Source organism: Abramis brama, assembly GCF_963993115.1.
Source record: "Abramis brama genome assembly, chromosome: 24".
NCBI lineage: Eukaryota > Metazoa > Chordata > Actinopteri > Cypriniformes > Leuciscidae > Abramis > Abramis brama.
Window position 1 is genome coordinate 22,105,151 of NC_139986.1, and position 26,377 is coordinate 22,131,527.

The following is a 26,377-nucleotide window of genomic DNA, read 5'->3' on the forward strand; positions in this document are numbered from 1 at the left end:
CATTTTACCCCCTGTACCAATATGGCGCCTGTGTGTACTGGTGTTTATCAGGGCGGACCAAGATGCTGAATAGGTGCTGATATGTAAATATGGTAATATTGTTAATGAACTTAATTCGATATCACGATTTTTGATCGTGGATGATAAAAATGTCTCCACGATCTACTTTTGAAGAAATATCGTAGTATCATGCTATCAGTTGCAGTTCTGGCGCCTCCATCTCAACAACGCGACGTACATTCACATTACATGTTAAGGCAGAGGTAAAGTTACACTCACGGGACACTGCAATTCACAAAAGTTCATTATTTACATGTGCTTTAAAGCCTTGCCGGTTAAACATTTCATTCGAGTGCTGATGTGCTGTTCTAACGTGCTTAAACCCAAAGCTCACAGGCACTAAAAGCCTGTCAAACAGCGCCTGTATACTGGACTACGCTATCTTTCGAGTCTTATTGAGCTTATACTGTCAAATACACACAAGGTTTACATAAACACAGTATGGGTGCGTGTCATATGCGTGTTTATTAGATGCGTGCCGGTCTTAAAGTGACAGTATAGCCTAACAGTAAACATGCTGCCGCTTGTCCTTAAACGGATTGTTCACCCAAAAATGAAAATTCTGTCATTATTTACTCACTCTAATGACTGTATTCATTTATTTCTTCTGCTGAACACAAAAGAAGATATTTTGAAGAATGTGGCTAGCCATGTTAATAAAACAAAACACAGAAAATCACTGCTCTTTACTGAGAACTTTAATTGTAGCATTAGTAAGAACCAATGTATAATTTATACAGTCTATTTAGTATTTCATTTTAATATTTGTTCATTTAATTTCTTTCCTGAATGCTACTGTTAAATACACCTGTAGCTGAAAAAATAAAGCACTGTTTATTTAATTTGTATGTTGTGTATATGTAATGTTTATCTTTGTTCTTATTTTCTTTTGTTATTAACTTATAATTTATAAATTAATTATTTATCTTCGCTACTTTGGCCTAAATGTCTGCCATTCTTTTTTATTTTATATTTTGTTACCTTGTAAGGCTTTGGTTTTAAAACAAGGACATTAGTTTGGCTGTAATACTCAGTCACTTAAAATTCAACTAACATGAAAAAATCGTGATACAATCGTGAATCGTGATTTTTCTGAAAAAAAATCATGATATGATATTTTTGCCATATCGCCCACCCCACCCATGCCATTTTCAGCATTACCCATTTTTGCAGTTTAGTTATCATAAGTAGCTTGGATGTACTGGTGAGGGACCCCTCCTCTTCCTCACCTCCATTTCTCCTTTCTTGTCTTAACTGCAAACCACACAGCTTGTCTAACGTAGCATTGCCTTTTATTATATGCTTTTCTTTCATTTTAATTATCTCACCGAGGAAAATGAGAGCATTATTCATCGTTTTCCGTGGCTAATATCCTTGTATATTTTACAGGGGGATGTAGGCAATCGTTGTCCAAAGTTAGAGAAGACAACGTAATGAGAAACTCTCGTAACTTCAGCGGGTCGTCGTTTTCAAAAGCCTTGGCTTAAAATGTATTGTATCCTCTTGCTGCACATTAGAGAATAGAAATGAAGTGATTTAGTGACACACATTGAGCCTCAGATGTTGCTCTGGGAGTCACGGCTCATCTCGGGGCGTGTTAAGGGGCTCTTTAATGGTGTTTAATGTGTTCGTTCTCTCCCACCCCACCAAACTTCATAGCTCAAAACGACAGCCGCCATACTACGGGCTATTTTCTCTGATGTATGCTGGAATTTGTAGAAATCTCATTAGAGCCTTTTCTTATAGCGCCTATTGTTTCAAGCTGCTATTTCACAGTGAATCAGCCTTAAAGAGAGAAGAACAAAACCTTGCATGCATGAGGAAAAAAACTTGTGAGAATGTAAATCTGTATAGAGGACTGACTTGCTTGCTTAGGAAAAAACTCCCTTCATTTTCCCTTATCCAGAAAAGATGATTACAAAGTACAGATTTTTCTATTCGGTTTGAATTTAAAACAAAATATTATTAATTTTTTTTTTTTTTATCTGACATTTAACCCCAATTCAGATGCATACAAGTGATGATGACTCTTTTATTTGTATTTAATAACTCATACGGGCCAATTAAAATCTCAATACGTGTGTATTTTTATGTAAAGTGTAGTTCTTGACAGCACTAAAACGTAAAATATTTACGTATTGACAGCTCTTGTAGCACCTGTTTTTAAAGTATTTGCTTGAAAAAAAGAAGTAAAAAACTTCAAAAAAAGAAATGGCTGAATCGTGGTCAATGGACGAGGTGCAGACGTTCCTCTCGTTGGTTGCCGAGGAGCGGATCCAGCGAGAGCTGGATGGGGCAACACAGAACAAAAAATTCACGTTTACAATGATGTCATGGCAGTAGAGGCAGTAGAGCAACTATAACGATCAGTCCCACCCACTTTGAAGCGGTACTAACTGCAGTGGAAAAGCAACTGAGCTAAAGCGAATCGAACCATGCCGAGTCGAGTCGTACCACACAGTGGAAAAGCGAAGCGAGCCGAACCGTTCTGCGCCGAGTCGAACCGTACCGAGCCGAACCGAGCCGCCCCATGCAGTGTAAAAGCGCCATTAGGTTTGGGAGTTGGGTTAAGGGATCTTACATTTATCTATAAAATGGTAAAAGGGAAATTATACAGATATCTTCATGATATGAAAGATTCATAAAATTAATTCTGTAAAAAATTAATAATGCTATGTTTAAATGTTTCCGATACGTATTGTACGTTTCAGCATCTATCCAAGCGTACAAAAAAAGTATATTTTACGTCTTTGAAAGTTATGTATTAATACCTACGTATTACCAATGAGACCAGGCTGGAATATGAACAGAAAGGATGGCTGCATGAAAACCACAGGTTAGCATTGACATTATCTGGCACAATATCCCTGGACCCTGTGGCGTTCTCCGCTCATTAGGTGGTTTGGTGGTGACACCACGGCCCCTCATGTCAACAGTTGTAAAATCCCTCTATTCATCATGCCATTCATTTTGTATTCATTTTCGATTTAGCTTAGAAACGCCTCAGCAATTTGTTTTATTCCTCTTGAGCAAATTACACCCTGCTAATAATCCTAATTACTCCTCCTAATGTATTTCCCCTCAAACATTTCCTCTAGAGTGAGCCATGAGTGCAGGGCCCATTATGGTTGCTTAAAGTTGTTGGTGTGGTTGGTGTGGCTCTTAACTATGATCAGCTCTAATTAAAAACTTTACAGCACATATTCTTGCGATTGGCAAACAAGGATGGTACAAAACTAAGCTTAAATGGTTCTCTCCATGAACTTTGCAATAGCCTTCTGCCAATTAATGGTACTTTAGCTTGGACGTCAGTGTTATCAGAGTGTGTTTTTTCTGCTGCTGAGAGCAAACCTATTTAGAATGTCATAGTATGTGAGCACTAAAGATCTCTAGCGGTGCTTTACACTGGCACTGAATTCTTCTAATGCTTTTGAACCCTGTTCTGCTTTCAGAGAATGGATGAAAGTAAAGGTGTGTGCCAGCGTGCCATGTGTCACGGCGTCGGGGTTTATTCTGCTCCTAGATAAGAACACAGCATAAGCCGCTCTTCTCCCCAGTCGACAGGCCTTTCCATGGAATTATCTCTGTCCAAAGTTATTTCTGCTGTCTATTTTTAAACAGGCAATTTGGAAGTCTAGGCATGTCTTTTGCCATAATCGTTTCATGTAAACTCTTTTCGATAAAGATATTGCTTCTAGGTTATGTGCAGCATAGCTGTCAGTTTGATGACTTCTGCCAAAATTTCTTTACATTAATGAAATCTTAATTTTGGTTCTTTTAATTTTTATAGTGCATTTAATGTACTATTATTATATCAAAATTTGCATTTAGTCAATGATTTATTTGCTACAAAATAATCCATTTTGTTCTCACCCATATTGGGGTTAATGGCTGCTGTGTTTAGGGATGGGACGATTACTGGTTTCACTATAAACCACGATAAAATGTACTGACGGTTAGTATTATCATTTAAAAATTTAATTATCATTAAAACCGTGTTTGATTATCGCGATTTTAATAACTCGCTGTAAATCCTGTCCAGCCAGCAACAGTCTGACGCAGGCGCAGCGCGCAATGTTGTTTTTCTTTTATTCGAGAAGGAATGGCGGAAGGCAGCGACCGTGGACCAAATCTGAGGTGTGGTCATATTGTAGCTTTTACAGGGAAACTTAATCAAGAATGGTCACCCTATCTGCAGAACATGCACAAAAAAGTTGCTGCAATGGGGGGAAACACTTCAAATCTGCCGAGTCGTCTTGTGTGACCATCACCCACTGTTTTATAGCGACTTAAGTTTTAAGTTAACTTTGAACTCAATACCAAAACTACGTCTGGGAAATAATTGGGCACAAAATGTTGTTTTGAGTTCAAATATTTTATCTCACTCACTTGAAATAAATGTGAAGCTTCCGCGAAGAAAAGTTCGCAGCAAGTGGCTTTGAGCCAAAGACGAACAAACAAGTTCAAACAAGACTATTAAGAGTGACATTTAAGGGATAATAATGTATTTTCATTGTACACTTATTACACCGATTTTTTTTACCACATAATTACGGGGACATATTGAATTGAGATTCATTTTTTAAATCTTACCTGGTTATTAACTAACTTACCTGTGCATTAACTAATGTTAACAAATACAATATGTTAACATACATTAGTAAATGTTGAAATTAATGAACTAAGATTGATAAATGCTATAGAAGTATTGTTCCTTCTTAGTTCATGTTAGCTAAAGTAGTTAACTAATGTTAACTAATGAAACCTTATTGTAAAGTGTTACCATTATCTCTGTATGTCTATCAGTTTGCTTGTGTTGCTTATCTAGGCTTAAAGTGGAACAGGAATAGCTTTGCTGTTGACACTGGGCATCAGGTGATTTCACTGGGGGATTCACCTCCCATTCAGCATTCCTTCAAGTGTGACTGTTTCAGATGTGGACAGAGGAAACATAAAGGCTGAGATTTTAGGATCTGGATTAAGGTGCGAGACAGTATTTAGGTTGAAGTGGTCTTCTTAGCATGCAATGGTGATATGTAGTCTGGCTGCTGTCATGAGTGACTGGCTTACTATCCCATTCCAATCTTGTTTGGAACACTGTTCTGTCTGCCTTATTTCTTGAAGTCTGAAATGTGAAAAGTGAAATGGAAAAGAGCTGTTTAATGCTAAAATTATGACAAAGAAATCAACAGATGCAAGCGTGTAACATGCTCTGATCAATCATTTTATATTTTGTACACAAAACCACTGATTGTATAAAGAAGTTGAAATGAATTCTGATTATCACAGGACACGATTTAATGCAGCACTTATTAAGTTTACGGCCCATTACTATTTCTGGAGCTATTTCTGAGATTATATATTTTTACATTTTAAATTAAGTATTTCATTTAATATGTATAATTTAGTATTATTTATTTTTATATATTAAATATAGGCTACTTTATATAGCTAACTCATTTTCATTTTCATTTTATACTCATTTTCACAAATTGGTTCTTATGAACTGTTCTTTACCATTTCATTTGTGTTCCATGAAATTAAATGTGCCATTCATGTTTTTTAAAAAAAAATATCTAGTTGAATAGCACTATTTTTTTTATTTTTCAATTAAAATTGTCAATACATTTCAGTTAATTAAGAGATTTTAATAAAATGCAATGTGTTCATCTGCAGAATTTCAAACATTTCTGTGTGGTTGCTCAGAATATTGGAATTTGTCAATGTCATCATGCATAATTCAGAAAGCCTTCTGTATTTCTGCTGTTACATGGCATTCATATAACTGAGCTGTAATGAAAATGCATAGGCATGCTACCACTATCAAAGGAGGTCAGAAAAGAACACCAACGCTCATTAACTTACACACATCTAATGTTTCTGCAGCTTTTATTATGAAGCAACCCTAGGCATACCTCTTTTTCAGTGAGTTAAACCTAATGAATATTCAGTGGATCATTTTGGAAGGCTGATATGTCTCTGACTGGCAGCACCAAAACATCTTCAATCGTTCCCTTTCGGCCGTAAACCATCCGCTGCATGGCAATTACAAACTCACTCAATAATACTGCTGACAGCTGTCACAAACACTGGCAAATTTAGTTTATTTATTTTGAGTTTTCTATTTTTCTCAATTAGTGCATTTGAATTTGATGCATTTATTTTTCTCTGTGTCACCTTTGGGAGTCATCAGAATGTATTGCTTTCGGTTTCAAGAGCAGATGGGCATTTAGGTCCACTGGATTCAAAACTATATATCATTGCCCCCCGTGTATGCATTGGTCTGAGCAAAAACTTTGACATACCCATAATCTGTTGACATTCAATATTATTCAGTGCTGCGTTGAATGATAAACAATTACACATTATCTCAGCAGGGCCATTACCATCATGACATTGCACACAGTTTATAGTCAAATATGTCCATGTACCTGATAGCAAAATACTATAATCAGGTGCAATTTGAAAATAAGACTCAATATCCTCAGCCAGGCCAGTGGATCCCAGGGGGTGTGCAGGAGCAGACAGGAGGCTGACTCATGGTGTCAGTGCGTGCCATCCCGGGGTGGGTGAAAAAGGACAGCCAGTTAACCACGGTCACAACCTCAGAACATTGGTCCCTCAGAGCTGACAGAGAGCTGAGAGGAGTCTGGCCCACACCTCGACAGCTAAGGGGATAAATGACATCCAACCTGGGAAGTAATCAGCCCTGGGAGACAAGAGAGAAAAAGAGTGAGAAGGCAAAGGTGTGGGGGTTCATTTAGATATAGTAGTGGCAGGAACAGTATCAGGAAGTTGAAATCCAGTTTGAATGATTAGAAGAAAAAAATGCAGCTCTATATCTGTCTCTCATTTTCTTGCAATTAGTAATTCTGTTTCTAATCAGAATTTGTTGCCGCTCCCTCTTTTTCATCAATTTATCTATCTCTTCTAAGCCTTGTTAAAGCAGCCAATACAGTGAGCTCTGATACACATCATCTCATTCTATTCCGTTTGATGCTCTTCACTTTTGCTCATTAGGACTATTGATTTCTGTAGATAAATTTAGATGATCACAAAGCCGCAGCTCGTACTATTCCATGCAGAATAGTTTTGTGTGCTCAGTCACTCGGGAGTCACTACAGAGCTATTACGAAACAACAGTAAAACAAGCAGTAACATGAAAACCAATAAGTGACACAGTTTGAGCTCCTTTTCTGTCGGTGTACTTTGTTTTCTTATACCCCCACATCTTTTTAGGACTGGTAGTTGCTACTGTACCAGTGCAAATTTGGAAACAGATATTATCTCCATTCACAAATTTACTGTCTATGTGAAAAAACGTCTTTCTTGAAAACCTCGAGAGCTAAGGAGCCTTGAGATTGTGTTTGCTGGGATGATTTATCTCACATTTACGAACGAACTCTCGGGAGATGAACTGAAGTAGCAAAGTGCTGCATTATCTTACGAAACCATTCAGTTAAGTGCAACAATTAAAAATTAATAAGCAAACAAACGCTCTTTCCTTTGACTATCACAGTGGCCACATTGCCTTTTAATTTAGTGTGGTTTTGTTACATAGCTTGATAAAGGCATGTTTTCCTAGGGGGTGTTTCACTTACCCAGATTATGTAGTTGAATATGTTGCGTTTTCTTGCTGTAATTAAGGAGATGATTGTCACTCATCAATGGAAAGTTTTAGGGTTGTGCCAATACACGATAGTATCGTGTATCGACGATAGCCAGAGATATCGCCGATGGCAATATTATCAAGATGATAATTTCATTAAATGTATTTATTTATATAGCACATTTAATGCAACAGCTGTTGCCTAAAGTGCTTCACAATCACAAAAAAAACACAAAAATAAGAGGAGTACAGAGAGAGAAAAAAACGGCACAGAACATAGATATGGTAATGATCAAACACCCATCATGAAGATGCCCAGGAAGTCTTATAATTGGCACTCGAACCGTGCCTCGGTTCGCGTGAATGTGAAAGCAACACACACTCGGGTGCGCGCTTGTTCCGGAAGTAAAGTAACCTGCGCATGCGTTTTAGCTGATTATGATGCATTTAGTTAAATAAAACACATGTAAGGGATGATAGTGTTGATGATTTACCTTGGATACGAGCGAGAGTGAGCCTGCAGTGTATTCGCACATAGCGCGTGGAATCAGGGCAACAAATTAATGGAAATCCACTGTCTCCTCAAAAGAGTCCATTTGCAAGCAGCAGAAAGCCACCTTATGCGACACACAGTAAACCTGTGTTGTTAACTCAGCTGCGCATAATAGCACCAAATTAATAAAAACCACAATATATTGACCCACGTTCTGTTTTCTATCATGCGCCGTGCACGTTTGCGATGACGTAAGATGCACGCAAACGCACCAGGGTTCGATAGAATGAAGTTGAGTGTGAAACCAGACCAACACTGCAGGGGGCGCCGGGAACAATCGCGCTCGGGCTCGGACTGCAGCAAACAAGCCCAGTGTGAAAGCACCCTTAGTGTTGTCTGATGGTACAGTTAAAACCACTCCAGTCTACATTCAGCCCATGCATTCTCTCTTCCTCTCTGTCTGCCAAAATTGAATGAAGGATCGCTTTCACAGCATGCCTCAGCTAAACACAGTTTGAGTAAAGAGACCCTTATTCAAACCCTTGTTCAGACTGCATGATAGAACCTGTGGGTTCATAAGTCCTGCAGGGTTCATCAGATCTCTTGAGTTGAATTGTTGTGCCATTCAATTGAATTCACATTTATTTGTAAAGCGCTTTTCACAATACATATAGTTTCAAAGCAGCTTTACAGAAAATGCACGTCTACATTACAATTTAGAGTGATCTGTTATCAGAGGTAACGGTGTCCAAGTAATGTATTTCAGAAATGTGTATAAATCACACAGTTAGCTAACACAATTCTATGGCACCAGATATCTTTAAATATTTTTTTTTGTTGCAAAATTACTGATTGGGCTGTAGATAATGCCTGAAGGTATCTGTTGCAAATAAGTCAGTAGCACGCCAAATTAAATCCAAACTAATTACAGATCCACAATGTGATTCTTTTGATGTTTCCTTTTCACTGTCATTCTTGTAATTTAGGCAGTTATGCAGCTGAATGGCGCCTGATTTAATTACTTGTAGCGAGCTCCATATTCCCATCAGAGGGCGGAGGGATAGAGGGGGATTGGCAGGGATATCACACCTCTCTGCCAACAGCCAAGCTCCCCCTGCCGCTGGCTAGAGCCCCACACACACTCCGCTGGAGGGAAGTATTAATTTCTCAGTGAAGAAGCCTTGATAGATGCTCACATATTCTCTATCTATCTATCTATCTATCTATCTATCTATCTATCTATCTATCTATCTATCTATCTATCTGTCTGTCTGTCTGTCTGTCTGTCTGTCTGTCTGTCTGAGCATAAAAAAGATCTGCAAGGTTACAAAGCTCAAAGTCCACTCCAAAGGGAGATATTCTCTTAAACAGAAAACACTTTTAAACAATAAACGGCTTGTTGGGGCTACAATGCGCTTTTTCCAGATCTTTTGAATTCACAATGTCACTCTTAAATAATTCCCACTCACAGAATGCTCAAAAAAAGGGGGTTAGACCTGGTTGAGCTGCGCTAGAGAAGATGAAGAAGAAGACCTTTAGTAGCATGTTGTTGCCATGTCGAAGGGATACAGTTTTTTCCACCCCTTCGTTTGTTAAGCTCTCGCTTTTGTAAGACTGTTCACCGATCTTTAGGAACTTACCACTCTGAAACGTCCTGTAAAATCTGTGTTTGCAAAGGTTCTGCTCGATCCTTTTGTTCGTAAACATTCTCAGGGTCTGAATCAGGCTCGTATTGGTATGGCAAAATTGACAGCATCGTTAATATTTACACCTGAGAAGATGCAACTCACGGTTATGGTAAGGGGCATGACATTTCCGGAACACGCTCTAAGTGGTTCGCCAATCACAACAACCTGGGCCAGCTAACCAAGCAGAGCACATTTCATATTTCGGTAGGAGAAGCTTAATCGAAACAGGAACTAAACCGTGTGTTTGACTCAGACTGGGAAGAGAGGTGCTGCAATAAAGTAAAATAAGTGAAAAAGAATGTGTTTTTGAACAATCAAGCATGATAACCTATTCTAGTACACACCAAAAACTAAATCAAGACTTAATAAAAGGGCATAACAGGACCATTCATTTAATTAATTCAGGATTAATTCAAAAAGCTAAAGCTTGTGCTTTTTACAGAGAGTCATGGGATTGTTTTAAGGATTTTTGCTAAATCTTTTCAGAGTGAGCTGTTGTTTAGAAAACGCCTCAAATTGATGGCTGATGATGTTTCCACTCAAAAGGGTGTATAAAACTCATTCGGACCTCTCCCTGAGTCGTGCAAGGTGCTGCTGGGTCTGACCATTTACCTCAGAGAGATGTAATGTCAAGGCTTGCCGGAAGTGATTTTCTACTATTCCTTGACTTGACTTCCTGGCTTGTACTACTTGGAATTATATTTACTTGGGCAATGATTGATGACGCTTCAGAAATCCACAATTACAGACAAGAACATGTTTTGAGAAATGGATATTATCTGCTTGCTAAATCCAAATCTTTGCGGCAACAAACAAGAAACGGAATGAAGTGGGTTTTCTTTTCTTTCTTTTTTTTCTCCAGTTGCCAAAAGTCTGCAGCAAAATCTGGGTCATCTTTGAGACATACAGTGGCAGATACTACAGACAGGTGCTACTGTGGTGTACTGAGTGTGGGAAGGAAAGATCACTCTGTGTATGTGTAAGCATGTGCTTGTGAATAGCTGCATCAGTGCTGGTCTAGCTCCCTCACTGTAAGGCCAGCATTATACAAGACACATGTGCATCACTTCTACCTCTGGCCTTACGCTCTGACTCGTAACTAATTAAATAATTCAGATACAAACCAAAGGAAATATATTATTTTCTCTCTCTCTTAGAGAAAGTGACATAAAGAGAGTGTGAGAGAGAAATACAAGAAAAATGTTTTAGTAGAGGATAGGGAGGGTTTTTTGTGCCGTTTCGCATCTAAAAATCACAAGCCCCCGCGCAGAACTTCAGTCGGAGCTGTCAACTGCATCGATCTCAAGGAGAGATGTGTCAGACAGAGTCGAGAGAAGTGGCTGAGAGTCGGAGCTAAGGGGCCTGTTGGAGAAACAGATGGAATAGCAGAAAAGGAGATATGAATAGTTTGACAATAAACATCAATAATGAAAAAAAGTTTGACAATAAACATCAGAGAAAGGAAAGAAGGGTTGAGACAGAAGGAGGAGGATATGGCAGAATGTTCAGTCTGTGACAGAGATTTAAAACATAGAAATAAATAATTTAATAAAAATGTGGGGTGGAAGTGCTTGCAGGGTTACGCAGGCTCATACAGTTTTATTTTTTATAGTTTGTTCACTGATAAAAACACAAGTTCATCCAGGGCTTTAGATTAGTTAAAAAAACAAAACATGTGGGACACACCTAACTAAAGGGGACTGTTCACTCAAAATTCAAATGTACTCACAGAAAGCACAGACACTTGTTGTAATATATACTTTAGAAATATATTTTAAAATGCAATTTCTTCCTGTGATTGCAAAGCTGAATTTTCAGCAGCCATAGTGTCATGTGATCCTTCAGAAATCATTCTTATATGCTGATTTGATGCTCTAGAAACATTTAACAGTATTACTGCTTTGTTGTTGTGGAAACCATGATACATTCAGGATTCTTTGATTTACAGAAAGTTTAAAAGAACAGCATTTATTTGAAATAGATTTTTTTTTGTAACCATGTAAAAATGTACCCTCACAATTGATTAATTTAATGCATCCTTGCTGAATATTATCAATAAAAAAAAATTATAATAAAAAAAAAACAATGAACCCAAATTTTACATAGTAGTGTGTATTTTTCATGGCTCTCAGCATTGATGTGGGTGTTGTGCTTAATCAATTGTGGTATCATATCGGCAGTCACATCATGCTAACATCAGAATCAGTTGCGTATGTTAGGTTTATCTATTGTGTGAGTCAGAGTGCACAAGTGGCTGTTAACAAAATTTGTGCCTCCTCATAGTCCCTTGAGCCGGTCGTTTATGAGGTAGTTTTGTTAGGATGCTATAGCTCCAGTATCCGAAGTATGATGTTTGTTGTGAACTCACTGTTCCAGATGAGAGAAGGAATTGTTTTGCTCTTTTATTTATTGATATAAAAAGAAGAGTTTTTTTTTTTTTTTTTTTTTTTAACTGAGGAATTCTAGGCTCTTGTTTTTCACACAGAACTTTCATGAATTTGCCAAAAGTCAAATTCATTGAAATCTTTCATTGAGAATGCTATTCAAAACCTGCAAGAATCCACTTTATGTAGAAAAAAACAAAATTTTTAAAGATATTTGAATTCATCCTTATTTTATTTATTTTTTTTGTGAATTTTGAAATATTTCTGTATTATTGCTATTTCTGTAACGTTATATGACATATAGGTATATGACATTTAAAGTTATACACTGAACTCTCCATACTTGATTCTACTCACACACACACTCTTGTGGACCCCCACGCTGAGCCCTGACAAGTGTAGAATGAAAATGTAGGGCTTTTCATGCTATTTTCTGGGTTATCTCATTAGATTAGTCTCAAGGCTTAATTAGTCACTTTAAGAGAGCTTAATTCATCTTTTATTTCTGAGGAGTGGAGTTAATCAGCCAAGTTGGTCCTTTTAAAGTTTTTAATAGCAGCTTGTCAGGAAGCAAATGAGTCCGTCTGGACTGAAAGACATCCTGGTTTCATTACACGTGGAAGAAAAAAAAGCATCTCCATGCTTAGAATGCACATTCACCTTCAAACTTTTTTTTTTTTGTTCCCATTGTCCCCAGTGTCTGTCTCTCTCACCCCTTTCTTTCTCTGTAAACACAAAAGATGCTTGTGTGTGTGCTGTGTGCACACATGAATAAGTCTAGCAGAGTACAGAGGATTGTTCTCTGGTCCCTAGAATCATCTGTCAATCATTTTTCACATTCAGCTGTGAAAAAGAGTAAAAGAATCCCCGGCGGATGGTCCAAAAAGGGTTCACTGATCGGCAAGGGTGGTAGGAGCTGAATTTAAAGACCACTAAAGCAGTCTGCCACAAACACACGACATTCAAAGCCATATTGAGTTTAATCGTCCCACAGTGTTCCATTACCCAGAAAAACATGAACAAAATACAGCCTCAAAAAGAGTTTTTATATCCAAGAATGGTGAAGGTGTCAAATTGACTAAATATTTTTGACACCTTCAGCAGTAAACCACTTTTGCTTTTCTGAGAATTGTAATATAAACTAGATTAAACACAAAGGGAGATCTCTCAGTCAACAGTAATTAATGTCTGCACAGCGACTTTTAATTAAGCAGACACAAAATATTAAAACTATATTATGAGTTAAATAGCTGTTCTAGGGGACTAAGATTTCAAAGGATGTTTTTTCATATCAAGGGACAATTTCCCTGTCAGAAAAGAAAATCCCAGAAGAGTTGTTATAAAATTATTCTGAATGAAACCCTCAGGCTGCTATTTACAGAGATTCACCAATGACATGGCTGAGAAATTACTTTTAAAATGCAAGTTGTAGCTGGCAGGAACAATATGGGTCCATATCACAGATCTTATAAGACATTATGAATTGCAGCAATGTTATTTGCGGATCTCTACAACCAACACTTGTCTCCTCGCATCTAGCACATTACTGTTATCATAAAAATATTAGTCTTTTGGAAATGCTGCAAAATTGAACACCTTACTAGGTGAAATGAGTTTTCTATCCTGGGCGCCCTCAAAGGAGGGTGCAGTCAACACTGAGACACTTGTTCATTCAGCTATTCAGCCATAGCGGCGAAGCAGACATGTATGTCTGACTGAAGGTAGAAAACACAGATGAAGAGGAAGAAGGACTGAAGAAAGACGAAATAAGATCTGTCAGTCAGTTCAAGACAAAGGCGGGATTATCAGGTCTACGACATTGTGGTCATGCACTATTTAATGATGCTATGTTAACTGCCGAGAGACTCAAAATGAGAATGATCACAGTGGGTGGCACGAAGAAAGAGTGTGTAAATAATTCTGTAAAAGCCAATGAATTTGCTTTAATACGTTTCTGAACTGTTCCAGTCCCTGTGCTTTATTAAAGGGGATGTTTTTCTCAAACCCTCTTATAATGTTTATAATCAGTGGTGTAAATGTAATTAGTTACTGTACTTAAGTATCTTTTTGGCTACTTTGTGCTTTGGCTGAGTATCAAATATAGTAACTTGCACCAATTCTGAATTTTGTTTCAAAAACTCCCTTAGAATTAAACAGGCTATTTTTGCTAGCAGGCTTCTGTTTAAATAACCTCTGCTATGATTGGCTAAATGTTTTGAATGTGAATGAGTAACACATTTTTTTATGTTTCAAATTTGCTGTCAGGTCCAATAAATTTGGCGCTGCCCCATCATTCAATAAAAGCCTCTTTGCAAAGCCTACATTGTGAAAGCTTCTCAAAGCAATCCATGCTGAAATATGCAGCACAAACTGTTAGGTCAGAGTGAAATTATCAGGGACGATGGTCAAAAATAAACTTGGGAGAATGTGTGGAACGACATACGCTATACAAAGATAGCAACATGTTTGGCAAACGTCCCCCACAACTAGCGACTAATTGGAAAAGTATCTTTTTCTGGTGTTTTGGGGGTACTAAGATCTACTTCCTACTTCTTTCTTTCTACCTCACCACGACTGAGCATGATCCTGAGGCTGCAGTGTATGCGCCCCTGTATTCTGGTTTTAAATTCAGTTTTCTTGGAATGAAATACCTTTATTTTTCAAAGTGCAAGTAAGATTTTTTTTTTATGTGTGAGCCTTCCATTTCATTAGCCATAAGGCGGCATGGTGCTTCTTGTCTGGTGTATGACTGGTTTAACAAAATGCATTAAACTGTAAAACTGCTTGTGCTGTTTTTATGATTACAATGATAAATTAAAATAGTATGATAACAAATACCATTTTGCCAAAATGTTAATACATTTAAAAATGTAAATTTCGTGTGTCTAGTCTTTGCACCTGAGGTGTCACAAAAAACAGGACTGTGGTCCTGAAACTGCAGCCTCTGGTGTTGCAGGTATTCTAGGGGTGTGAAATATCACGATTTTAGATTGTGAACGATTCAAATGTCTCCACAATCTGCTTTTGAATAAATTTTGTAGTATCGTGCTACAGTGCATACAGTGCTACTGCAACTGATAGTCCCAACGTACAGTACAATCCGACGTGCATTCACTTCACATAATAATAATAACGCGGTCGCTATTTACATCTCATATTGTCTGTTAACTTATGCGTTACCAAGGCAACAACTGACACTTTTGTATTACCCTTACGAAAAAGAAGTATACTTCAAGTTCATTTTACGAAGTATACTTGAGTAATGTTCAAGTATATTTTTAAGTATACTTTATGTAGTAAGTATACTAATGTCAATATGTACTAGTAGTAAACTTGTAAGTGTACTATTTTAATACCGCTTGGGACTAAATTGGCCCACTTGAAGTATATAAAAGTGTATGTTTAAGTGTACTATAAGTGTAACAGTAGTAAACTTTAAGTGCACTGCAAGTGAACTTATGGGTATACTAGTAGTTTACTATTTTAATACTTGTAGCAACTTTGAAGTATACTCTCAGTAAACTACTAGTTTAGTAGTTTTATACTACAAGTTTTCTTTTAGTGTACTTTCAGTAAACTACTAGTTTAGTAGTTTTATACTGCAAGTATACTAGCAAGTTTTCTTTTAGTGTACTCTCAGTAAACTACTAGTTTAGTAGTTTTATACTACAAGTTTTCTTTAAGTGAACTTAACATTATACTTTTATATTATATATATTATATATTATTATTATATATATTATATTTATATATAATTTTTGCACTTGCAGTAGGCCTATACTACTATGTTCTAATGTTATTTTTTATACTTGAAAAATACCTTTAACTCTACTTTAATTTGAAAAAAAAATTATTAGCTTCATGCATCCTTTTTTATCAACACTTGAATGTTCGTAATTTTCATAAATAAAGGCAACATTTTAAACAAAAACAAAAAAACAGTCTTTGACAAAAATGAGATTTTTCTCTTATAAAGAAAAGTATATTTTGAATAACTAAACTTTTAAGTATATCTTGATCAAAAGATTGAGTACAAGTAGAGGCCTTATACTTAATTATACCTTTAAGTATATCTCGATCAACAAGTAGAGGCCAAATATACTTAGACTTTTCTGTCAGTATAAGTCAAGTATACTTAAGTGCAATTTGAAGTATATTTCTGAGAAGTACATAAAGTATATTTCTGAGAAGTACATAAAAAGTAGACTAAAAGTATACTTTCTTATTTTTAGTTGATAAGAAGTATACTAATAGCACACTTGAATAAACTTCTTTTTCGTAAGGGTACATTCCATTTGTTTTACATTTGATAAGCCACTTCATATCCCAAATCGAAAGTTATTTCAAACACTCGACTGATGTTATGAAGTGAGTTTGGAGTAAAAACATGTAATGTTTGGCGCATTTTTCTTTTCAAATGCTCATCATAAGTAAACACTGGTCTAAACGTTCTAATATTCACCATGTTACAGTGTAAATACTCATACTACTTTTATATCATATTTTGTTAAATATTATAGAGCATAAAAACATCCTTGTGTCGTACTGTCACGATCTCAGCCTGTGTTTCCGGTGTCTGTAGTTTTGGACTCTTATTTTGAAGTTAAGTTCTGTGTTGTCTCCATTGTTGCTTTGTTCACTTCATATCTCCCTGTTACTTTGCTCCCCTTGTTTGTACCATGGCTGCTTATTTGACCACACCCTCCTCCTTGTTAGTTACTACAGTGATTCATTAGGCCTTTTGTTCTCCTCTGTATAAATACCCTTGTGCTTCTCTGGTTGGTTTGCTGTACCTGTTCCTGTCTCGTGTGTCCTGGACTGTCCTTCATTTAAAAGTAGACAGTTCAAGCTTTCTAAAGACATATCTCATGTCTGTGTGGCAAGTATTCACCGAGTTTTGTTTCATCTTTGTGACGTGTTTCAGAAAGAAGTTCACAGAGACTGAGACTGCACCCTGTTTGTTTTCTTTATTTTACAAAAGCACAACGGTTTCTTTCTTAGAGCCTTTACTCGTTTCTGTTTGACAAAAAATATGGAGTATGTTAAGTCGATTTAGCTGCTACGTGGAAAAAAATCCACCAAAACGCACTGGAGCATTCACTGACCCCATAGGGTTAAACTCTTTTATTTAAAAAAGAAAATGCTGTTTTTCATGATACTGTATGGTCCCTTTAAAAGGAGTGTGTACATATGTTTAGTATGTTAGACTTTTGCTTGGAGTTTAGTATTTTTCATTTTTCAAGTGCAATGTGTGTGTGGTGAGTCTGTGCTCTGTGGTAATATCGCTGATTAATTCAGGCAGATCAAAAGAAGGAATAAGTGAGCGAGGCAGGTCATCAGACAACTTTGTGTGGTATTTTTGATCTTTTGTTATTGTCTAATGAGATTTGCTATAGGTGCTTCCCTGCATGTAATGGCTGCTGCTTTTATGAAGAAAAGAAATGGACACACTTTATTTCATTAAAAAGAGGAAATAATTACTACCACTTGAAGTTCTCTGTAATACTTAGAACATTAGCGGTGGAAGATCTAACTTCATCCTGACTTCATTTGTACTCTCATTTTCGAACAATCAAAGGGGGCTTGAAGCTCTGGCCCTGATAATGCTGACCCAGCACAACAAACAGACAACTGCAGGTTGGAGAGAGTTCTGCTGTCACAACACATCAGCTTGAGATCTGACATGTAATCTCTCTAAATGCTAAATGGCAGCAGAAAGCCATCAATAATTAGTGGTGAGCTTTTGATAAACAACTAATATAAGAATGAGGCTTAATCTTCAAAGCTCTGCTCTCAAGGTTTTTTTATTTTTATTTATTTATTTATTTATTTATTTTTACATGCTTTACCAAGTCGTAAGTACCAATTTCGTAAAGGTGCAGGCAGCTGTTCACTTATTATCCCTCAAGGAATCATCTTGACATATTGGAAGTCAGTAGGTGTGCTCTGCATCTGTGAATACAGACTCTTAAGTGGTGTCTTTTGAATCGTGATGTTTTTTTCCCCTTCTCACCGTTTGTCCATAGGGAAGTCGCCCAGGCCATTTAAAATGATACGTTGTTGCTTTTCAATGAAACACAGTGGGGACAGTCTGCAACAGATTGTGTTAAGCCTCAGAAAACCTGTCACAGGCATGATGCTTTGGTGTTGCTAAGGTATTCCAAGCATCCATCTATCTATCTATCTATCTATCTATCTATCTATCTATCTATCTATCTATCTATCTATCTATCTATCTATCTATCTATCTATCTATCTATCTATCTATCTATCTATCTATCTAAACTCCAGCTCTCGTGGGGAAATGCAAATAACACTTTTGTGCTACTGTATTGAGGAAATGGACACTTACAACACGTGTCTGAATGCAAAGCTGAAGAGATAGAGGTGAACAAACAGCGCTGAAACGAATAGCTCAGAAATTGATGACGTAGACGCGTACTCTCCAGCCGCAACTCCGAATTAATGCATATACCTGACTTATTGTGACGTTGGTTCAACTTACTTTTTAAACTGGAAGAATGGAATAGCGCAGAAAAATGAAAAAATAACCACTTTTTTTTCCATAAAAATAAACAATAAAAGTGCTATTGTTATTTTCATTGATCACTGTTCATATCTGTTAACATCTAAAAAAATGTGTTTTAGGGTTTCATGACCCTTTAAAAGCTTATTTATGTTGTGAATAATGTATATTTTAAATCTAGGCAGCATGTTTATGTGTCCATGCATTTGGCAGGTAGGAATTGAACTGGCGTCACGCTGTCTGCTATCTCGTCCCGCTGACCTCTAGATCAAAAATGCGACTGTAATTCTTGGTGGGATTTATCCTGGGCTCTATTACACACAGTAATCGGTGTTTCCTGTATTCAAGCAGCGTAGTGGTGAAGCCCAAGTGCGTTTGTGGCTATTCTGCAGGACGAGCTCAAAGGTGTTTGCAAGCGCACAGAGGCAGATTGAAAAGGAGTCGGAGCTTCAATCAAACCGAAGGCCTTGGAGAAATCTATCACTCCACCAAGGTCTCATTTATGCACAAGTGATAGATTTAACTGCAGTCTGGGGGGAGAGAGAGATGGAGAGAGACAAAAAGAGAAAAAGAGAAGAAATCACATGCCCAAACCCTCATGTTTATCTGTAACACGTAAAATCTAATTTGCTCCTTTGTAATTTAGTGGCTAATGTCGTGTCATATGAACAAGTTTGATTTAAATCATTTCATGTTAGCACCAGAAAAAGAGATATGCAAATGGTCTGACCTGAGCCTGTCATACGGTTTGGCAAAACGGCATCTGACAGATTAGACATTAACATTTGAAATGATTGAGGAGAAATCGCTCTTCACACTGGTCTCCTTTAGCTGAGACAATTACACAGTAGATTTCACAACGTGAGCACTGATCTCAGTGTGGCCGCTGCATAGTAATTTCATTTCCAATGAAACGATATTGATCTATTTGTCATTTCTGAAGAGCTCAAAACAGCCACAATCAAATACGTGAAAAGCATGGCAAGAGAGTGATGGAACAGACAAAACGCTTGCTGAGTTGCGACGCATATTGGTGTGTGGGCATGTGTGAGTGTGATTGTATGTATGCATATTTGCACATATGTGTTTTGTTAAAGGACCATAGAGTGGGAAAAGAGAGAGAAATGGAGATGGAGAGAGCAAACTTTGATCCAGATTGCATGTCACAAACATCTGTCACACAAAAGGATTTGTTTGATTGGTTGGTCCAATATATCTCAGTCTGTTGTCAGCCACAGTAAATTTATACTCAGTCACATTGGTGATCTGGTAATCTGAAGCCTTGCCTGCCAGTGGGACAGTATCTCATTCACTTCTGCCCTCGACAAGAAATTCCCAGCCGAATAATACTTTTTCATGTGGCTTGGTCAGAATAGGTCCTAAACTACTAATATTTGTCTTTACAGTTAATGCTTTTGAGGCCATTTCACATGACTCGTGGCAGGGCTTCAGTGCACCTCTTATTTTCATACATTCAAGCTTCATTCACCACTTTGACCTTCTTATGAAAAGTACTGCAGACAGCATCACTTAAGGGTGTTTTGTGAGGTTTCAAAGGGCTATAAATCTTTTTAAACTTTCTTTAAAGAACTAGGCTTTGTCAAAGCAACATTCAATGTTTGTCTTGACAAACTTTGCTTTTATTGTTAAAAATGAGTTATATTTCTTTACATTTTGTTTTGCTTTAATTCTACTTCCTAATATTCAATTTCAAATCACAGTTCAGGAAATTAAAAGAGATTCTCAATTCAATTCTGAGTGGTGCGCAACTCTCAGTGATCAGTCGGCAAACAAGGTCATAGTTAATACTGTCTGATCTCTGAGAGTCATGCTACAATGCCCTGCATGCTAGGCAGTGGTAATGCTGTTGCTTGACGCTCCATAGTGCACATGAGTCATGTGAAAGAGCCTTCAGTCTAGATCCTGCAATTTGTGAGATTATCAGCAGGAAAATAATGGGAGTCATTACTGAGTGTAAGCATACACTGTTAATTGTGGCTGTGAAGAGGCAGGCTTTTGACATGGCTTTCATTTGCACTCTTTTGTTCGAGACAAATTATTGCATTGATAATACATCTTCATTCCACAGAGGCGTGTGATCAGCCGTGAGAGAAACACTCAGCCAGGCACTGAACAGACAAACGGCGTTTGTAGGATGGGTGGGATTTTTAAGGCTGTGTTTAGTAAGCAAGTGAGAGGTGATTCATGATGATTGTGTGCGTGTTTGTTGGTGTGAAATTACCCAGAACACATTTAATGGGGACAACAGGCTCGCTCGGATTAGAACCAGGCAGCTGAGTGCATGTTCAGTACATCTCTCTTTCTATTTTTCTTTCTCTCGCCTTGCTTTCTCTCTATCTCTGGACCTCTTTCTTGTTCATCAAGCTCTTTGTGGATCGGATTAACCTTACACGGTTTGGAGCCTTACACTGTCATTAACACCAATTCACAGAAAGCTGTCTTATTTTCCAACTGAGCCCAGCCCTCAAAATCCCCAGCCCCCGTTCCAAGTATCCTGGGTGTCCTGATCAGTTGAGGATTAATAGAAACATCTTTAGTAATTAATGATTTTTGTCAATGTGACAGCTATATCAGTTTTTCTAATGCGAGTCAAACCTTAACATGCTCTCAGTGGCATGAAATAACTTTTTATGTTTGCTTTTCAGTGGTTCCTTTTAAAGATGTCTCTTGATGAATGTGACTGAAGACTAAACATTTACTGTTTAATGTTATTTTTTTGTATTATTTTTCTTTATTCATTTTCATAATAATTTTTTATGAGTCAGAGTATGTTTGTACATGTGTGCTGAGCAGAGATATGGGATGAGTTATATTTTGCATACAAGTATGTGTGCAGTGTAACATGTTCATTGAGCAGAGATGTTCCAATGATAATGATACATCAAATGTGTACAGTTGGCATGTTCTTTACAAGGAAAGGAATGTTAATATATTTTATTTATTTATTTATTCATTCACACATTTATTTAATACATTTTTTCGCCATACATTTAAACTTTATGGCACAGTGCTGGATTACTAAGGTGATAAGAGTGTTTTTAATCCATTGCTATTCAGCTGTTAGAGAGTCAAAAGAGCCCATCCTAAAGTCTTTCTAGATATGACATGTCTATGCAATTTGTTTGCCTGTTTTATTGTTTGCCAGGAGTAATTGCATACCTCCCCTCAACAAGCTGTGCAATATGTGGTATCATTCATGTTCAAAAACCGAACATAATTAGCAGGAAAATTAGGCACTAAAGCTTAATTCTTATGGGTAGGGGTTTGTTAAAATCCCTTAATCTTACATTCCAAGTATAAGCAATAGTAGTTTTGATGCTTGCTAGTTAAATATAGAGTGCTATAGACACCAATCACAATTCTTCATAAGAGGGCTAGTGCCTAAAGCACATGCTGAGATAGAACAGCATGAACAGCTCTGCCTCTTGACTGGATTGTATAGCGAGAGACGTGTGGACTCCAATGGTGGGTCTGATCATTCTCCAAGCTTATATGCACAGCTGTAGAGGACTGGCTGGAGAGCATATTAATGCCACTTTGTCAAAATTAAGAGGTTCAATGGTTGTCAGGGCTTTGTTGTCTCATTGCCTTGGAGGACAAGGCAAGAGGAAAAGCCTATTAGCAGAAGCGCTCCTTTTTTCCCCAGTGTACTTTTCTGCCTCTGTGTCACTCATTTTCTTCTCCGCAGTCCCTTTCTCCACCTATCCTTTATCACTGTGCTCTTCCCTAGTGTCCAGGCCTGTGGATTCCCGCAGAGAGACAGACATCTCCCACTTAATCAGCTGCTGTGTTTCTTGTTCAGATAAATTGGAGCTTGTTCCTCTTGAGAGGTATTTCCTGGAGGACGACACAGCCACCCTACAGTATCACAGCCCCACGAGCCCCTGCTTAGCGCACACCAGCATGTGGCGCAGCAGAACATACCAGTATGCTGATTAGTGTGAATGTTTGAGAGGGGGATGGTATAGGGTGAAGGAGGGCAGTTGACATGAGGGCACCAACAGTCTTCACACAAGCCAGCAGGATACTTATTTCAATGCCTCTTTCTGAATTGTAGATCCGTGGTATATTTTTCACCTGCCAGTGGTGGCTGTGACAAAAGTGCACCTCTGGGTGTCCTTACCTCAAGGTGCAGAACAAGGTAGCCTGTATGCAAAAGAATGACTTGAGGAGAGTGTATTATTCACATTTTGTCAGTCTGACCTTCATATTTTTCACTTTTTTAATGAGCATTTTAACATGAATCCATGTCCATTTTTAGCTCTTTAGAGACTAAATTCTCTTGTTCTTTATTATCATGGATAGGTGGAACTTAAAACAGGCAATAATAAATTATGTGCTAAACAAGACTGGTTTTACTGGTTGTGCATGAGGGAACTTGACTTTAAATGGCTCTATAAAAGATCTATGAGTCTTTGGGCGTTTAATGGCCGGTCCTTATATAGATTCAGCCAACAGCTGGAGAATAGATTGGACCACTGCATCCTATCCATAATAACGCTGATGTACCACCACCAAGGCCAGTGCGTACTATGCGTAAATATGAGTACTCTTCATCTCATTTGCCTAGCCCTAGACCAACCTATACCCCATTTCTGCAAACATGTGATACATTTAATAAAAAAACACTTTTGTTTGGATTCTTATTTAACTGTTGTCTTCTTTATTTTCTTTATCTTGTAGGAAAACCCCTATATGTGCAACAACGAGTGTGACGCAACCACAGATGAGCTGGCCCACCCTGCTGAGCTCATGTTTGACTTTGAGGGCCGTAACCCCACCACCTTCTGGCAGTCTACCTCCTGGAAGAAATACCCTAAACCTCTGGCGGTCAACATAACCCTGTCGTGGAACAAGACTATTGAGCTGACTGATGACATTGTCATCACTTTTGAGTCAGGTCGGCCTGAGCAGATGGTTTTGGAGAAGTCTCTGGACTATGGGCGGAGCTGGCAGCCCTACCAGTTCTACGCTACTGACTGCCTTGATGCTTTCACTATGGAGCCCAAGACGGTGAGAGACATTACTCAGAACACATTGCTGGACATTATCTGTACCGAGGAATATTCAAGAGGTTACGTGTGGAAGAATGACAAGACTGTACGCTTCGAAATCAAAGACCGCTTCGCACTGTTCGCCGGGCCTAAGCTGCACAATATGGCCTCGCTGTATGGACAACTCGACACCACCAAGAACCTGCGAGACTTTTTCACCATTACTGACCTGCGCGTACGTCTGCTCAGGCCTGCCACGGGCGCCACCATGGTGGATGAGAACAACCTTTCAAGATACTTCTATGCCATCTCTGACATTAAAGTACATGGCAGGTAAGACATTTGGCTTACTTGTTGTTGCAGTCGAATTTTGGTTCTAGATTGTTGTCATTGGCTCTTTTTTTATTTTCCTAACAATCCGTTTCTCATTATGTAGTTCTGTGTATTGGAAGGCAGGGTAGGTGTGCTTTATATTTTAGGGGTTGTGTGTTATGGTGCGTTCAAGTCATCTCGTATAGATTGTATTTACGAGTTGAACGCACTTGAACGCCACCACAATGTCGTAAATACCAGTGGGGAGCTTGGGATTTTCTCTTAAGCCCCGATCTTTACGAGTTGTGGCCGTGTCACTGAGAAACATGGCGGAATACCACAATACTTAAAGGTATTTAGTGATATTGTCAGGCTTTTCTATTTACAGCGCAGTAAGCTAATTCCCGGCACAGAATATTATGGCATTATAATATAACAATGCAACATGTAACAATTAAGTCGGCAGTGGCTTCATAAATTAATTAAAAACATAAAAAAACAAAGCACACCTGATGCACATTTCTTTGTTCTTCATTTTCTAGAACAAGAGTTTAATAACCTTACTGTATTTTTGTGTAATTAATTAAGAGAAAGTACTCCGCCATCTTACTCCGACGAAAGTGACTTGAGCGCACCTGGCATCGTAAACATGGCTTCCCACCTCGCACGTATGAACTTCCCAGGAGGACTTGAACGCACCATAATGCATTGGCTTGATTTAAATAAACAGCTAGACAGAACTACAGTGTATAACACCTTTTCTGTCTTACAATTAGTTTTAACAATGCATTAAAAAAGATAACATTCTGGGTGAAACATTTAGTTTAAAGGTACAATATGTAATATTTTTGTAATAAAATATCCAAAAATCACTTGCACAGTGTGATATATTTCCTACAATTGTGTACTTACAATATCCCAAAAGTTCCCAAAGATTTTTAATTTCAGAGAAATTCCAATTTTAAATAATGGCTCGTCCCTGGTCATTGTCGCCTGTCAATGACATTATATCCGCGTTATCCCTGGTTTCCACTCGAACTGCCATAGTAACCATGGTGACAGACGTGGACAACTGTCTTACGTCTAGCGGCACGCTTACGCTGTTGTTGTTTCGTTCAAACATTATGGACCATGGCAAGCAGACTTTAGGACAAAAGGAGAACTAAAACGAGGATTAATATCGGCATGGCGTTTTATAGATGCCAAGAGCTCCACGTCCGCGACTAACTTCGACTTAACACCGCTGAGCAAATGTACACAGGTGACAGGTAAGCAAATATACATAAAACTAATCAATGTTATTTAGCTCAACATGATGAAATGTTAGAATATCAACAGTATGTTATTCTAATGTTGATCTAGCTTACTGCTAGTCTCATACAGCCAACAAACTAACACAGAGAATAACATTATAACTTTCAACACACTCAAATGCAGTTTAGTGTGATAGTGTAGACCCAAGTGAAACAGTGCTGCGTTACCTCAAAAGTTTAAGTCGTCAAATAATGTGTGAGTAGTAATTCTGCACTTGCGTGTAGTTCGGTAGAATGAAATGTCCTTATTCCTTTATATCCGCGGGACTCGTGTGTGGCGCTGATGTCTCTCATTAGCAATCGCTCCGCTTCATACCACAGTCATGTTAAAAACATCAATGTATTCACTCATCCATAAACATTATTAGATCCATCAGCATAACAACAAGTTCCATAATTCCGCTAATGCGTCATCAACCTACGCCTTTGTTATTGTAAGAGGTTAGCGATCCCTAGCGGTGAAAGTGCTTTAAGTAGCAGTGCTTTAAGTGCAAATATGTACCTTGGAAATCAAGCATTGTTAACTACTATCCTCATTAACTCTTTCATTTCCACGAGAACCTTGTTGAATTCAGAAAGCTTCCTTGGAGTGTTTTTCATGTTTTGCTACACTCTTGCATGGTCAGAACTTTTGCAGCATTCTGAAATATACTTTCTTTCTTGACACTCTGTGATCAATCTCAAGACTGTGAAATGCACTGTTCTGGCACCCAGGCTATAAACAGGAGTTCATTCTCTAATTATACACATATCAGGGGCCACACCTGCCTCCATCTCATCTCACCTTTAAATTTTCTTCTTTTTTATTTCGGTCTTAAAAAGGAGACAAATTATTTCAGCATCTGTCCCTGCTTGTCCATTTCTTTAGTTTGCTATTTTCTAAACATGCTAATTCTTTAACAGGTAACAGAAAATGTTATGTATCTAATGTTGGTGTACCTTTCTGTTTTTTAAAGGATGCACCAGAAGTAATATCT

At 37.9% G+C, this 26,377-nt stretch overlaps 1 protein-coding gene across 13 annotated transcripts in view; it reads left to right on the forward strand.

Moving 5' to 3' along the window:
* ntng1a (netrin g1a) overlaps window positions 1-26,377 on the forward strand; it is an 89,876-nt gene that overhangs the window by 19,169 nt on the left and 44,330 nt on the right. For all 13 annotated transcript variants that reach the window (XM_084102192.1, XM_084102195.1, XM_084102194.1 and 10 more), the window contains exon 3: window positions 23,465-24,108. In XM_084102192.1, coding sequence (XP_083958318.1) covers window positions 23,465-24,108 — 644 coding nt within the window. The remainder of the gene's footprint in view (window positions 1-23,464; window positions 24,109-26,377) is intronic.